Below are 14,036 nucleotides of genomic sequence, written 5' to 3'. Positions count from 1 at the left end.
TATTTTAGATTTTTTATATTTAAAATGAGATATTTATTCTGTATTTGATTGTGTTTATCTGCAGTTAGTTACACGAATTCAATTATGGGATGAAATCGGATAKGAATGAAATTGTTTAGGGATGAACGGGTTTAAGAGTTTAAGAGTTTTTAAGAGTTTAAGAGTTTTTAAAAGTTTTAGCCAAATGCTTTATAATATAGTATAGATATATATATATCAACTCAGTCAATATAATTTTTATCATACTAGATCAATAATTTGAAGAAAATAATTGACTAGATAGATCATGGATGGATATTCGTCATCACATGGCATCCTCAATTATCCAAACAGGCTTAGATCTGCATGCATGGTACCTTAATATTGATTGCAAAATGCCATAGTCTCACCAACTTGAGCAGGTCCCACAAATTTGGTCCCTTGTGGGTCCAGTCTGGCGATAATGGCCAGGAAGAAGTCCGATCCAAAAAATACTAGATCTAGTTTTCACATCCCTTGGAAAACAATAATTGAACGAGAGAATATTAGAATGATCGAATTGATTTTAAACTAAAATTACGTGTAAAATCACATCTGATTCATCCAACCTGAAATCGGTGGTCACATTGTTTAATCACCCTTATTTTGACCATGTTACATAATTCTTATTCTCTTATTTGATTTTCCATATATATATATATATATATATATATATATATATGTATTATTAGTTAATCCCACTAGCTTCGTAACCGACACAACCATGTCCTTATTTAATGCTACAATTTCCCCCACCGACGATACATTGCTCAATTATTTTATTCCCATCCCTACTCATTTATTGGCACCTACAAAATCATGTTGGTTCACTTTCCGTATAATCCGTATTCATCTTTCCGTATGCGTTATAACATTGCCTTTATTTCATTTGGCCCACTATTTATATTCATGTTTATTAAACGATCCCTAAGTAATTTTCATCGCTTAAGGTTTCTCCTTTTTTTTAACTGAAATTAGAACAATTAGACTTAAAAGGTTTTGAAAAAATGCAGGAACATTCGCAATAGCACAGAAAGAAGGAAATTAGGATTTTTGTCATGTGGCACGGGGAACCCAATCGACGATTGCTGGCGTTGCGATAGGAACTGGCAGCGCCACCGCAAGCGCCTTGCAGATTGCGCGATCGGGTTCGGTCGCAATGCTATTGGTGGCCGGGATGGACGGTACTATGTTGTTACTGACCCCAACGACGACAACCCTGTACACCCACGACCAGGAACTCTACGACATGCCGTCATCCAAGATCAACCTCTATGGATCATCTTCAAAAGAGACATGGTTATCACCCTAAAACAAGAACTAATCATGAACAGTTTCAAAACAATCGATGCTCGTGGAGTCAACGTTCATATCGCAAACGGCGGTTGCATCACGATCCAATACATAACCAATGTTATCATCCATGGTCTGCATATTCATGACTGCAAACCAACCGGAAATGCCATGGTTCGGAGCTCACCATCGCACTACGGTTGGAGAACAATGGCGGATGGTGATGGGATTTCAATCTTTGGGTCAAGCCATATCTGGGTCGACCATAATTCACTTTCAAACTGTGCTGATGGCTTGGTTGATGCGATCATGGGATCAACCGCTATCACCATCTCCAACAATTATTTCACCCACCATAATGAGGTACTCATCTAACCTCCAACTCCATTATCCTGAGTCCCACGTAATCTACACTTATCATGTCTGGACAATATACCCTACCATAATATTGATTTTATTAAAATGTAAAAGCGTTATAAAAAAAACTTTATAACACTTTTTAGGATCAACCCAAAAAACATTCTATATAAAAGTGTTACAACAGGTTTAGAACGTTTTTAGGCGTTTTAACAAGTTTTTTAAGACGTTTTTGAAATAAAGTGTCTTATTAACTATTTTATACGATACTATTTTAAAAAGTAACCTATAAAAAGATAGATTTATAGGACACTTCTAAAAAATATTCTATAAAGTAGTTAATGAGACACTTTATTTTAAAAATGTCATAAAAAACTTGTTACATCGTCTAAAAGCGTTCTATAAACCTATTGCAACGCTTATAGATAAAACGCTTTATAGATTGGTCTTATAAACCCAAGTTCTATAAAGTATTATATTAAGACACTTAGACTATCTATGCGTCCTATAAAGCCAATTTTGTTGTATTCTCACATGACATTAGGACCTGAGTCTATCATTCTAGGGCTAACACTTTGGGACAACTCGTATATGTTTTCTTAAGGGCCTTTTTGAAAAGTAATCTAATAGGGTTTCAAATATTCTCATATGCTTAATTTATTTGTGATGGATGAACAGGTTATGTTACTTGGTCACAGCGACACGTACGATAGGGACAAGATTATGCAAGTGACTATAGCATACAACCATTTCGGGGAAGGTCTTGTTCAAAGAATGCCAAGGTGCGTATCACCTCGACTTTAAAACCTTCTTTTTTCTTGAAGGACTCTTTTAAAAAATAATTTAATGAGGTTCTATATATTCTGATTCAGATATAATTACCAATTTTTGCAGGTGTAGGCATGGATATTTCCATGTTGTAAATAATGACTACACACACTGGGAAATGTATGCTATTGGTGGGAGTGCAGATCCTACAATTAATAGCCAAGGCAACAGATACCTTGCCCCTGTTAATCCTAATGCTAAAGAGGTAAGAGATGTTTGGTAAAAATTAGTTGATAAGTTAGATAACAATGTAAAATGACCTAAAATGACAAGAAAAATTAATTGGAAAAAGTACTCCCTACGTCCCAAAATAAATGTCTACAATAGAAAAGACACGTAGTTTTAGAAAAATAAATTAGCTTATGGTTACCAAATATAGCCAGAAACTTAACGAACCGATATCGGAAAACATGCAGGTGACTCATAGAGTGCAGACAACAGGAAGATGGAGACATTGGAATTGGAGGTCAGAAGGAGACCTAATGTTAAACGGAGCCTTCTTCGTACCATCTGGAACGGGTGCCGGAGCCAGTTACGCAAGAGCATCGAGCCTAAGTGCCAAACCGTCGTCCGTCGTCGCCTCTCTTACTTCCGGATCCGGTGCACTCGTTTGCCGACGAGGCCGCCAGTGTTAAATAAATAAATAAATAAAAATCATCATCATCATCATTCTCCTCATTAATTTTTGAGAAATCTCAGTTTTCCTTCTCTTTTTTCAAACATTAATTTTCACTTTGGTTGGTTTAATGAACGAAATACTCGAGAAAGTGTACATTTTTCTCTATTTCGTTCACGCGTTATTCCATACATGGTTCCGATATTTCAAATATCTGAACCCCGAAAAAGGTCGGGTATGGATCGGATCGGATCGAACCGAGCATTTCTCATGCTATGTAATTACTGTTTTCTTGCAGTTCTGATTGACTTGTAAATTTCGGTAGTTGTTTACAAGAAATTCTCTTAATATATAGAGACCAAGTGAACAGCATTTAAGTGTGTATGTGTGTGTTTTGTAATTTATTGTTACTCAAAACACAAGTATTAATTAATTACCGGGACTTAATTATTTGTCATGGCTTTTAAGTTGTTGGTTTTAAGGGGTTGTTTGTTTACTTCTTAATAGTTCTATTAAGAAGTAGCCTCTGAATCATTAATAGCTGAATCTTGTTTGGCCAAAAAAAATGTCTTTTAGTGGTTTTAAAATCCTTTAAATGATTTTGCATTCTAGGTCTTCCTTAAACATTCAGCATCCTAATTTCATTATAAACAATTATCAAACAATATATCATGAGAGCATCTTAATCATTCTACACCAAACCATTCAGCAACTACCAAACAGTCCCTAATACGCAATTAAATATAATCCGGCATCAATTTTTTGCTCAAGTATAATCCCGGCGTCAATTTTGGAACCGAAACAAGTCGATTAAGTCGATTGTTTTCTTGTTTCATCTCCTTCTATTGTCGAATCGTCATGTTTTGTGCGGTATGATTATTAATCCTAACAAACATCATCTGATATAATACCGTCTCCAATCCTATCAACAAAAAGAAACCAAATTGGTGGGGTCCTTAATACAAAAAGTTGCTCCAATTCCAACCACCTGTAATGGTATCGGGGACGGATACATAAATTTTTTCAAGTGGTGACATCATTTGACTATAAGAAAAAGATATTAGAAAAAAATTTCAAATGGTGGTACCGTTTGACTATAAGAAACAAATATAAGAATTTTTTTTCAAATGGTGACACCTTTTGACTAAGAAAATGACACGAACAAGATTCGAATTTGGGTCTAAGATGAAATTAAAAGCCTTACAAACCAACTCCACCAAATAAAACTTGTTCTTATTGTAGTTCTGAAATACATACGGTGACACACAACAAATTAATACAATTGCACCTTTCACGAACCTAAATTTTCTTACCATTCGACGCAGGAATAATACGGTGGCATGTGCCACCATAACCACTATACTAGGTCCGTCCCTAACTCGTATGTATATCGTTTCTCTTCCATGGTTGGCATTTTCCCATTCTTTTTGTAGTACGGTTGAAGCTTCTTCTCCGGCAAAATCTCAAATATATAGTATGCATCGTTGGAGATTCCCTATCGGTAAAACTCAACATTATCACTTACTTACCGGGTATGATTTCAGTCTACCAAAACGATATCATATGCAACAATTTACATGGTAATCGCTAACCATGGTAAGAGTCATTATCCTCACTTACCGGGTAAAACTCTCGGTCCTTACCGAGCAAGATTCTTGGTATTTATCATATTCATCCAGTAAAATAATGTAACTTGGTAAACACTTATTCAGATAAACGTTTGCATATATATATATTTATGATTATAAAAGAAAAAGGATAAGAGAGCATTGGATTTGGAAATTGAAGGTGGGTTCGTCCCACATGGGTGGGGAAGGAGGGGAGAAGGGAGAAAAGGGGGCTATAAAAGGGAAGAGATGGGAATGGGTTAAGACTTACATACCTGGACGGGGTCTGAATGGGTGATCACGAAGGCCCATGGCCTAGGTTGATGACTTCCATTGCACACTTAACGGAAGGACGTCAACCTAAGGTCGACTCATGTTGGTCGATCCTACGTCGTAATTTGTGGTAGCGGGGGCTTGCGTACGCGCGGCCCCTTCCAATTTTATTTAACCCAATATTTGTTGAACATCTAATTTTATATGAAAAAGTAACTTGTTTTAATTTGATTTTTGGTTAACGTATTTTTATAACTTTTATTTTAGTGTATCTGGGTAACGGGTTAAAGACCAAAAATTAATTTTAGATTAAAAAAATTGTATGTCACTAAAGTAAGCAAATAATACTAAGTTAAAAATCATATCACTCGCCACATCAGCATAATAACTTGTTAATGCTTCAACTGGTTACCTGGATACTTAAATGTTTAAAACTTTACATCTTAGATATCAAAATGGAAATTTCGAATATACGTTACCTGAAATAGAATCAAATTAAAGTACGTTACTTTTTCATAAAATTTGTCCTACTTAAAAAAACAAAACTCCTTCGTGTCTTTGATAATTTTGTTACAAAATAAATTTCTATAATAAAAAAGGAATAATTATTACATTTTTTTTAATTAAGAAAAGAACAATTTTACACTTATCACAAATAGAGAAATTTCCTTCATTTCAGAAAACGGGAAAACGGTCATCAGGTAAAAACGGATATTTATAATGGAACAAACTAAAATAGTAATGTAGACATTTATTCTGAAACAAAGAAAGTATATTTTTTGTTAAATAGAGTACTACGTATTAGAATCATTAAAGAAAATTATATCTGATTCCAACTCTATTTTCTTAATTTTAACAATAATTATATTATTAAAATATTTTTATAAATTCAGTATTTTTTCAAAAAAGTTTATTAACACATTTATCCCCCATTGTTGTAAACAATTAAAAAATATTATATATTTTTCTTTAATATATAAAGTTTTAAAATTTCTATATCTATCTCTCTCATTTTCTATATTTTACAATATACTTTAACATAATTGTTTTTTTCTTTTCTTATTAACCTTTGTTATGCGAGCCGATTAATCCCATGACAACCACCTGCTTTGCGGGTAACCCAAAGTCACTACATTTGAACCTCCGTGACCACAAAAAGATTTTTGTTCCTCCTTCGATTTGAACTTGAGACCTCTTAGGCACTTTTGACCTTTGGACCCCAAGGTCAAACCAATCAGACACCACCCTTATGATTAACATAATTGTTAAAGAGCGAACAAAAAAAAAACCTCCAAAATCTCTAATTTGGTATTAGCTGTTGGAGACGTTTTTTACTAATATAATCAACAGGTTCCTGAGAGGATCTCCAACAGATATATTATATTTTCTCTCTCCTATTTTCCTATATTTTAGAGAGGAATTTAGAATATCAGTTGTTTTCCAATCTCTAGAATTTCTAAAATAGCATAGAATGGGTTTTGCTTGCATTAAGCTCCAATTAATATAAGAATGGGTTTTACTTACATTAATTAACAAGCTTTTTTAAATAAAAGCTTGGTTAGCTGTTTTCTATGGTTGTGTTTATTTGTACTTTTCCATAATTCTTCTTGCTTCTTCAAGGCTTTCTTCTGTTGAAGTGGTGGTGGCTCCTTCGCCGCCGCCGCCGCCCCCCGTCGGGCCTTCGTCTTTATTCAACGCGATAAACGCCGAGTAAATTAGCCCCATTGTTGCCTGTTTCACGGAAACCAAAATATCAGCCACAATCGTTGCCAGTATCGAAAAGTTTGCAGAAAAAGCTTCTGGTTTACAGGAAAAACACACGATTCTTGAGAGAAATCTCGGGAATTACCAAAGGGTCGTTGGCTCAGCAGTTACCGGGTATAGGGTTACTGGTAAGAGCCCAACCTTCCATGAGGTCAAGGGTTCAAATCTCAACAAATGTAAGGAATGTGCTTGAGTATTTACTATATATATATATATATATATATATATATAAATTATATACTTCAAAAAGAAGAGAGAGAAAGCTTGGGTGTTTGAGCTATAACTAACAAGAGCATCTCCAACAGATTCTTCAAAATGGAGAAAGTTGAGAGAGAAAAAGTAAAAATCTCTAAATTTGGAGAACACCCCATAAAATTATTACAACGAGAGAGGAATATTTTTTAATATATTTCCACTAATAGGAAACTTCAAAATTAAATATTTAGAGAGAGATATAATATTTTATTAAATAAATTAAATATTTTAATAATATAATCGTTGGTGTAATCTCCAAAATGAAGAATCTGTTGGAGTGAATGTATTTTTGCTTTAAAGATTTTGAAGTTTCATTCTCCATTTTAGAGAAATTTTGGAGGATCTTTTGGAGATGCTCTAAGGTCATTCTCAAGGGTTCGAGCATGGAGGTGTCATTGATTTGGGCCAAGGATACTATCGTCATGGGTTTGAGCCACATAGATGACCACAACTCGATGATTTCACGGTGAATGCATCTTCTTGATCGTTGGAGTCCTACATTGGCTTAGATTTGTACCATTTCTCCTTAATATATGTTGGAACCACCTTTTTGTTCCTCAATGGCTCTCTTGGAGAGTAATATGATGAGGTTCCACATAGGTATTAGATCCAAGGTCTACCACTTTAGGAACTCGACACTATGGGGCAATCTATGTCCGTCTGTCAACTCTTCCCCTCTGGGTGCGTTTATTACGCGGACGAGACTAGACGAGCGAGAGTGAGGCAGCGTGGTGAAACCGTGAAAGCATTGTGTAGTGTTTTAGGATTTTAATTTGACATGGGTAGTTTAGTAAGTTACTAATCTTGTCCCATCTTCCTCATTTTTATTCCACCGCCTATTTTGGTTGAAAAGGAAAATAAGCATTTTTGTCCACTCACCGGATCTTGTCTTGTCCCAATCTAATATCGCACTAAACATAGAACACAAAGTCTTGGGTTGTCCTTACCCGCATATCAAACACACCCTCTGGGACAACTTGTGCCCGTCTAGCCACCGTTGGACGTCAAATAGGAAATGGTATGACTTCGGTGTTTGAGATGTACCATGAAAGTGTTGGGTATTCGTATTTTTGTGAATCTTAAAAGTTACAATAACTTGTTTACCCATTATCATCGTGACAAAAACCAAGTCCATATTGGAAGGTTCTCCTATTTTCTCCTTACTAAAGGGTATTCTACATGTTAGACCACTAGTATAACAGTCTTGCTGGAATTCTTGCAAAATCGGGTGAGTATTTCTAGTTCAAATGGATCAGATGAGATGGGGAGAGGACCCTGGAAAAAGAAAGAACCGAAGAACCCATTGACCCAACAGATATAATTCAAAAAAAAAATACAATATTTCCCCTTAATTTTTAAATCAAAAATCAGCAAAATACAAAGAAATAGGAGCCAAACGAATTACACCAAAAAAACGATCACTTTCTTATCTTTAATTTGATATATTTTTTTCATCCATTCTTTCATGGTTCTTTCTTTTTTCAAGGTTCTCTCTGGATCTTTTCCCTAAGTATATAACCCTATTAGTAACTAGTGTAGAGTACTCCCGATGGAAAGTTAATGGCTGAATGTAAACAACACCTATTATTTGGCTGACAAAATAAGCCACTAGCTGACTGAACAAGCCACAACCGAACAACCACGTATGGCTTACTTATTAAGCCATATAGGCTATTCAGCCCATTAAGCCACAATCGAACAGCCCCCTAAGCTTGCAGAACTTATAGTTTAGAAATATACCAGAACAAAGAAAGCCGTGGACAAGAATGATTTGAGTAGAAAGAGTGCCACAGTTGCCCCAACTACAGCCACCGATATCCTAGCAATTGGTCTTGGAATAGATACCTAAAATCACAACCAAAAACTATAGGTGTAATTTGCAAAAAAAATGGAAGTTAAATAAGCAAATGAGTTTATTTCAATACTAATAGACATGTAGATGGAGAGAAGACAACTTACTGGCACTAAACTTGTTCCTGCTTCGATTCCATCCTTTCCAACCTTGTATGCAGTTTGAAGAACTTTATCGACAACATATTGACGTTGAAGTTAGCACAAAACGGAGGGATTGTATGAGGAAAAGATAAATAATTTGTTAAACTGACATATTACTTAAATCTGTCCAATGATGATAAAAACACATGATTATATACATGTATAACAGTAGCGTTTGGCTATCTACAAACATCTAAAATGCCTTTTAATGGTGAAAAAAATCAAGGTTTTAAATGGCGTGAGGCATGGCGTGGCGGCGAGGTCAAACCTCAAGCGCAAGGAGCCACAGCGGTTTTGAAGGCGAGACTTATGGTGGAAAATCGGTATATCATATATAACATTATATATAAGCACATATGTTTTCTACTAAAACTCAATGAGTCAATGATAATAAAACAATTCAAATTAGGTTATATGTTAAAAACCAACAAATAAGATATTAAAAAGGTAAGAAAAATTAAATATTGCATTACAAAAACCATGCATTAGGCCATGGCGTGTCACAGGCTGAACATGGCGTAAGACAAAAGCCTTGAGCCACGGCGGCTGTTGCGGCGAGCCTTTTAAAACACTGGAAAAAAATACAGGAAGTATTCTTTCGGAAAGTGATTAACACTGAATAAAACTTACATACCAAAGGGTCATTGACCGGCGGTACCCGGGTTTACCCAGCGGTCAAGCGTTCAAGCCTCACCAAAGGTGAGGTGTGTGCGTGAGTATTTGCCGTATATAAAGGTTATATACTTTAAAAAAGCTACAAGAAACTGTCCTAGGTAAGGGATCCTCCTAGTTTTCACTTAATATAGTAAAGCTTTGCAGTTGATCCTGAGATAATAACTTCCTGTTTCAAATTAAAATAAGGTTCTGTTTATTAGCAGCTTAATGAGCTTCTGGGACTCGGAGCTTATTCAGTAAACCATACATGACAGAGCTTTTGGGACAAGTTTGGAAAAAAAAAACTTGGCTTCTGCATAAAGCTTCCCCTAGAAGCTCACTGAATAAACTACTTCCTATATCATTAAGCCAAAACCAAATAGTCATCTATAGCTAACTGAATAAGATGTGAGTCCCATTAAGCTCATTAAGCTGCTAAAAAACAGGCCCTAGTCCAACAAGGGTTGCACTGGCCAGGGTGTGGCATAGTCGTCTCAGTTTTATGTTTCTTTTGTCTCGATCTAGGTCAGGGTTTCATAGCAGTTTCAGTTGTCGCTTGGTTTACGGGTCGTTTTTGTGATTCAGTTTGATAATTGCTGTATATTTGTTGGATCATACTGTCTTATCATGAATCATTTTCAGTTTCAATAGAACTTTTTGACCATTTAGATAAAAGCAGCAGTTGATCAAATTTCATTTGACATAATTGTACCATTAGAACTTAGAAATTAGAAGTCTATTGAACAACCTGCAAAATTCGATGTTTGCTACTGAACATTTGTGCAGTGAATTGTTTAAACATCTGCTTTCACCTCCAAAATTCAATTTTCGTGGGAATGTGTGAATTAGTTTCCTGAATTTCTCATTTTCTTTTTAATATATCAGTCATACAGCACCCTCAGGACTAACTAAAACCAAACCAGACCAAACCAAACATACCAACATGTACAACTCAGAGGTAGGGTCCAGGGACAACTAAGGGGCTGTTTGGTTGATTTTTCATTAAGATCTGTATGAATAAAGCTGTCTACATGAATTAATCCGTCTGCATAGATTCGGAAGGTTTTTGTTTGGGAGGGTTTTTTCATAGATGGAAGAAACTTGCTTTTCAATTGGGAGAGGCAGGTTTTGGAAAAAAAACTTCGCTTTCTGCATAAAGCTCTCTCCTTGAAGCTTACTGAATAAGCCACTTTGTATATTATTAAGCCACTACCAAAGAATCATGTATAGCTCACCGAGCAAGCTGCGAGTCCCGTAAGCTCATTAAGCTGCTAACAAACAGGCCCTAACTCATGAATCCTAAGCGAAACAAGCACAAAGGTTCTAATTAAAATAAAACCCAAGTATATGTAACATATGCTCGCAACAAACCATTTGATTATGAAGTGCTAGACTGGAGAACAAAAGTATACATAGTCACTCCCCCAGTTTCACACTCGAGTCCAATTCTCCAAATTTGAGAAGTGTGATCAAGTGGACTCTCATTTAGTATGTAGTTGATAGCTGGGGGCTTTTTCCTAATTATACTTCTTATATTTTTTTCCAATTATTTTCAGCATTTCCTTCTAGGTTATTTTACATTTATATCTAGCTTACAAACCCAGGCCAACCGTACCAGATATTGTCCACTTTGTCCACACCTAGATCACGTTTTAGAACACGTCTAGTAAAAAAGGTATCCAGTCCCTTTATAAGGCAACATTTGTTCCCCTTCCCAACTGATGTGGGATCTTACATTGTATCTAGTTTGCCAAGCATGTCTCAACTATCTAACCCCACCAAGAAAAATAGGTTGGCACATAGTTTATGGAAATTGCTTCACCATCACTTAATTGTCTGAAATACGTATCAATATGATCATAAGGTATATGTGACCTCAAATCAGTAGTTCATGATGTAGCAGGTGACACGAAAAGAAAATGGTGTCTTCAAGGCAAATCCAAAAATCTAACAAGGGAAAACTTCGTTTGGGGTAAAACCATCTCTGGTTATTGGACAGAACAAGTAGGGTACAAATATTAGCCACACAAGCTGCTAATTGAAAAGTAGAAATCTCGCTCTCAATAAGATAATCGTTCATCCCGTACCACAATTAGAATGAAAAACAACCAACAGATTTCATAATCTGACATATACAATTTTAAAAAAGCAACAAATTTCATTCAAACAGAATTCAAAACCGAGTTCACGAAATACCTCTGAAAAAACTAGATTGAGCAGCGTAGATTCGAGACCTGATCTTTCTATTTTGAACAATTGGAATCATAGACCGTTTCTTCGACTTCAAAAGCGACTCACATGGTAATCGAGAAGGGCCAAAAGCTAGAATTTGAGATTTGCAACTGTATGATCCTGACGAATAGCAGATTCGAGGATATAAACTATGAAGATTAACCGTAGAAGCCATGAAAATTTTGAAGTAATTTATGTATGTTTGATGTTCTTCTTAGGAGTATTATGAATCACAGGTTACTCTCTGTGTGTGTGTGTGTGTGTGTGTTTTTTTGGAAGACGAGACTCAGGGAGGCAGATGGGTGGATAAGTGGTGGGCTTATAGCTTTTGGGCTTCTTCACATTGGGCCCAGTAATTGTGGCCCATGACCCGAAAGTTTAATCAAGATTTGAAGCAAAACAAGCCCAAATTTATTGTATTTTTTTATTATTATCATGAATAATAATAAAAAAAACCAAAATTTGAATTTGAGGTTTTAGATTTTAGATTTTGGATTGTTTCTTGTTCATATTGATCGGGTTTCGATTTCGGGTACAATTATTTGCGAAAATTATATTTAATCAATTTTGAGAAGGAATTTAGTCGATTGAGAGGATTGATGAAATATATAGTAAGTTTAGAAATTAGAAAAGGATTTAGAATTTTCAAAATATGATTTTATATATATATATATATATATATAGTTTTGACCCAGTGGATACGATAGGACTCGTCTTTGTTGACTCTCTGCTTATTCCAGCCATAAGTAACTTGTAGAACGGGTCATAGATAGATTGGGTCATTCGTAACCAGAACAATAATCGATTATTATCATTACATGTAACACCCGGAAATTGAACCAGTTTGTAAGAATTCTCCAAGAGAGACATTATGATAGGTCATCGGTTCAAGTCCTATAACCCCCAAGTCTTGGACTTTTGAGATTTTCCTCATAGGTCATCGGTTTGAGTCCTATAAAACCACTGAAATATTTCTGGTTTTTCTTTAAGACCCCTTAAATCAGTTAAGTTACATACAAACTGACTGACAAGAAAAACTGTAAAAAAATACACATGAAAGGGTTGTAAACCAATGTCATAATAAATGAATAAAGTTTTGGCATCTTTTCAAGAAAAATGATTCCACAACACATCACATGATCTTTTGGCCTTGAAACATGTTCAAAGTCATCATATTTTAACACTAAAATCTATCACATGTTGCTTTTACTTCAAGTTTCTAATGCTACAACTATTTACAAATATTCAAACAAATTATCAAAAAAATGTAAATAATATATTTAAAGAATATTTTCAAGATATATAATTAGTTATTTATGTAAGGTTCAATAATATTTCAAAGTTATGTATAAAATACTGAAAATTTATACATGACGTAAAATATGATCGACAAAAATTTCCATTTTCACGCTATTTACAATGAAAAAAAAAATCAGAAATTTGAAAGTAAGTCGGAATAAGAATCTCAAATGAAGAGATTTGGACATGATAATCGAGTCTAACCCTGCTTTGTTATTAAGGATGGTGATTTGTTCCGACCAGCGGCGAACCCGGCTCACCCAACCCGAACGGGGATTCCTCGCTAAAACATGTCCCGGGCAGGGGATCCTCGGTAGACTCAAACTAACGGATATCCTTCATGGGGTTTAACCGGGGACTCAAACACGTTCAAAAGATCAGCTTTATGGGTTTTTTTTACTATGTATTACCTGATAGTAGAATTCTTGCTCAAATAGACAGGTCTCGGGTTTGATCTCAAACCCTCTTGTTTGCTTCAACTGCTGAATGAACCAAAAAATGTCATCTCATATTGGTGTCCTTAAAGACTGGTTTTATGTAAGATCAGTTCAAATTGTCGATAATCAACTCTTACGTAGGTGAAATGGCTTGTGGTCTACAAATTATTTGTAATATATTATTTATTTAATTTAATAAAAGGTAAATAAAAAAATGTGTGTCATTAAAAACTTGATATTTCTTGCTTGACAAAAAAGGTATCAATCTTTGATTGCAAAGAGACAACCCCTATACTAAGGCTAATACTATATTTAATATAATATTTTTTAAGTATAAATATAATATTTTTTTAATTATAAAATATAATATTTTTTTAATTATAAAATATAATATTTTCATTGACGTAT

The 14,036-nt window shown here is 34.9% G+C and overlaps 2 protein-coding genes and 1 non-coding gene across 3 annotated transcripts in view; 2 read left to right on the top strand and 1 right to left on the bottom strand.

Annotated features, from left to right (window-relative positions):
• The window catches only part of LOC112517918 (probable pectate lyase 8), a 9,340-nt gene extending 5,857 nt beyond the window's left edge, over nucleotides 1-3,483 (top strand). Inside the window, exons 4-7 of the mRNA XM_025125339.1 lie at nucleotides 1,032-1,674; nucleotides 2,347-2,450; nucleotides 2,563-2,701; nucleotides 2,913-3,483. Of these exons, the coding sequence (XP_024981107.1) occupies nucleotides 1,032-1,674; nucleotides 2,347-2,450; nucleotides 2,563-2,701; nucleotides 2,913-3,131 (1,105 nt within the window). The 3' untranslated portion in view covers nucleotides 3,132-3,483. The remainder of the gene's footprint in view (nucleotides 1-1,031; nucleotides 1,675-2,346; nucleotides 2,451-2,562; nucleotides 2,702-2,912) is intronic.
• A 1,503-nt stretch (nucleotides 3,484-4,986) lies between these two features.
• LOC112518752 lies at nucleotides 4,987-5,154 on the top strand. The gene has a single exon (XR_003069828.1). It is a non-coding gene; the product is annotated as a U1 spliceosomal RNA (small nuclear RNA).
• A 1,299-nt stretch (nucleotides 5,155-6,453) lies between these two features.
• On the bottom strand, nucleotides 6,454-12,165 carry LOC112517919. The gene is made up of 4 exons (XM_025125340.1): nucleotides 11,857-12,165; nucleotides 8,971-9,032; nucleotides 8,752-8,856; nucleotides 6,454-6,723 (listed from the first exon to the last, which is right to left on the bottom strand). The coding sequence occupies exons 1-4, from the start codon at nucleotides 12,065-12,067 to the stop codon at nucleotides 6,574-6,576; spliced, it is 528 nt and encodes a 175-aa protein (XP_024981108.1). The 5' UTR covers nucleotides 12,068-12,165; the 3' UTR covers nucleotides 6,454-6,573.
• Nucleotides 12,166-14,036: the final 1,871 nt, after the last annotated feature.

The sequence above is a fragment of the Cynara cardunculus genome (genome assembly GCF_001531365.2).
Source record: "Cynara cardunculus var. scolymus isolate 2C chromosome LG 9, CcrdV1, whole genome shotgun sequence".
In the NCBI taxonomy this organism is placed as follows: domain Eukaryota; kingdom Viridiplantae; phylum Streptophyta; class Magnoliopsida; order Asterales; family Asteraceae; genus Cynara; species Cynara cardunculus.
Note: the sequence above shows the minus strand (reverse complement) of the source record. Positions and strands in the feature narration are given on the sequence as shown.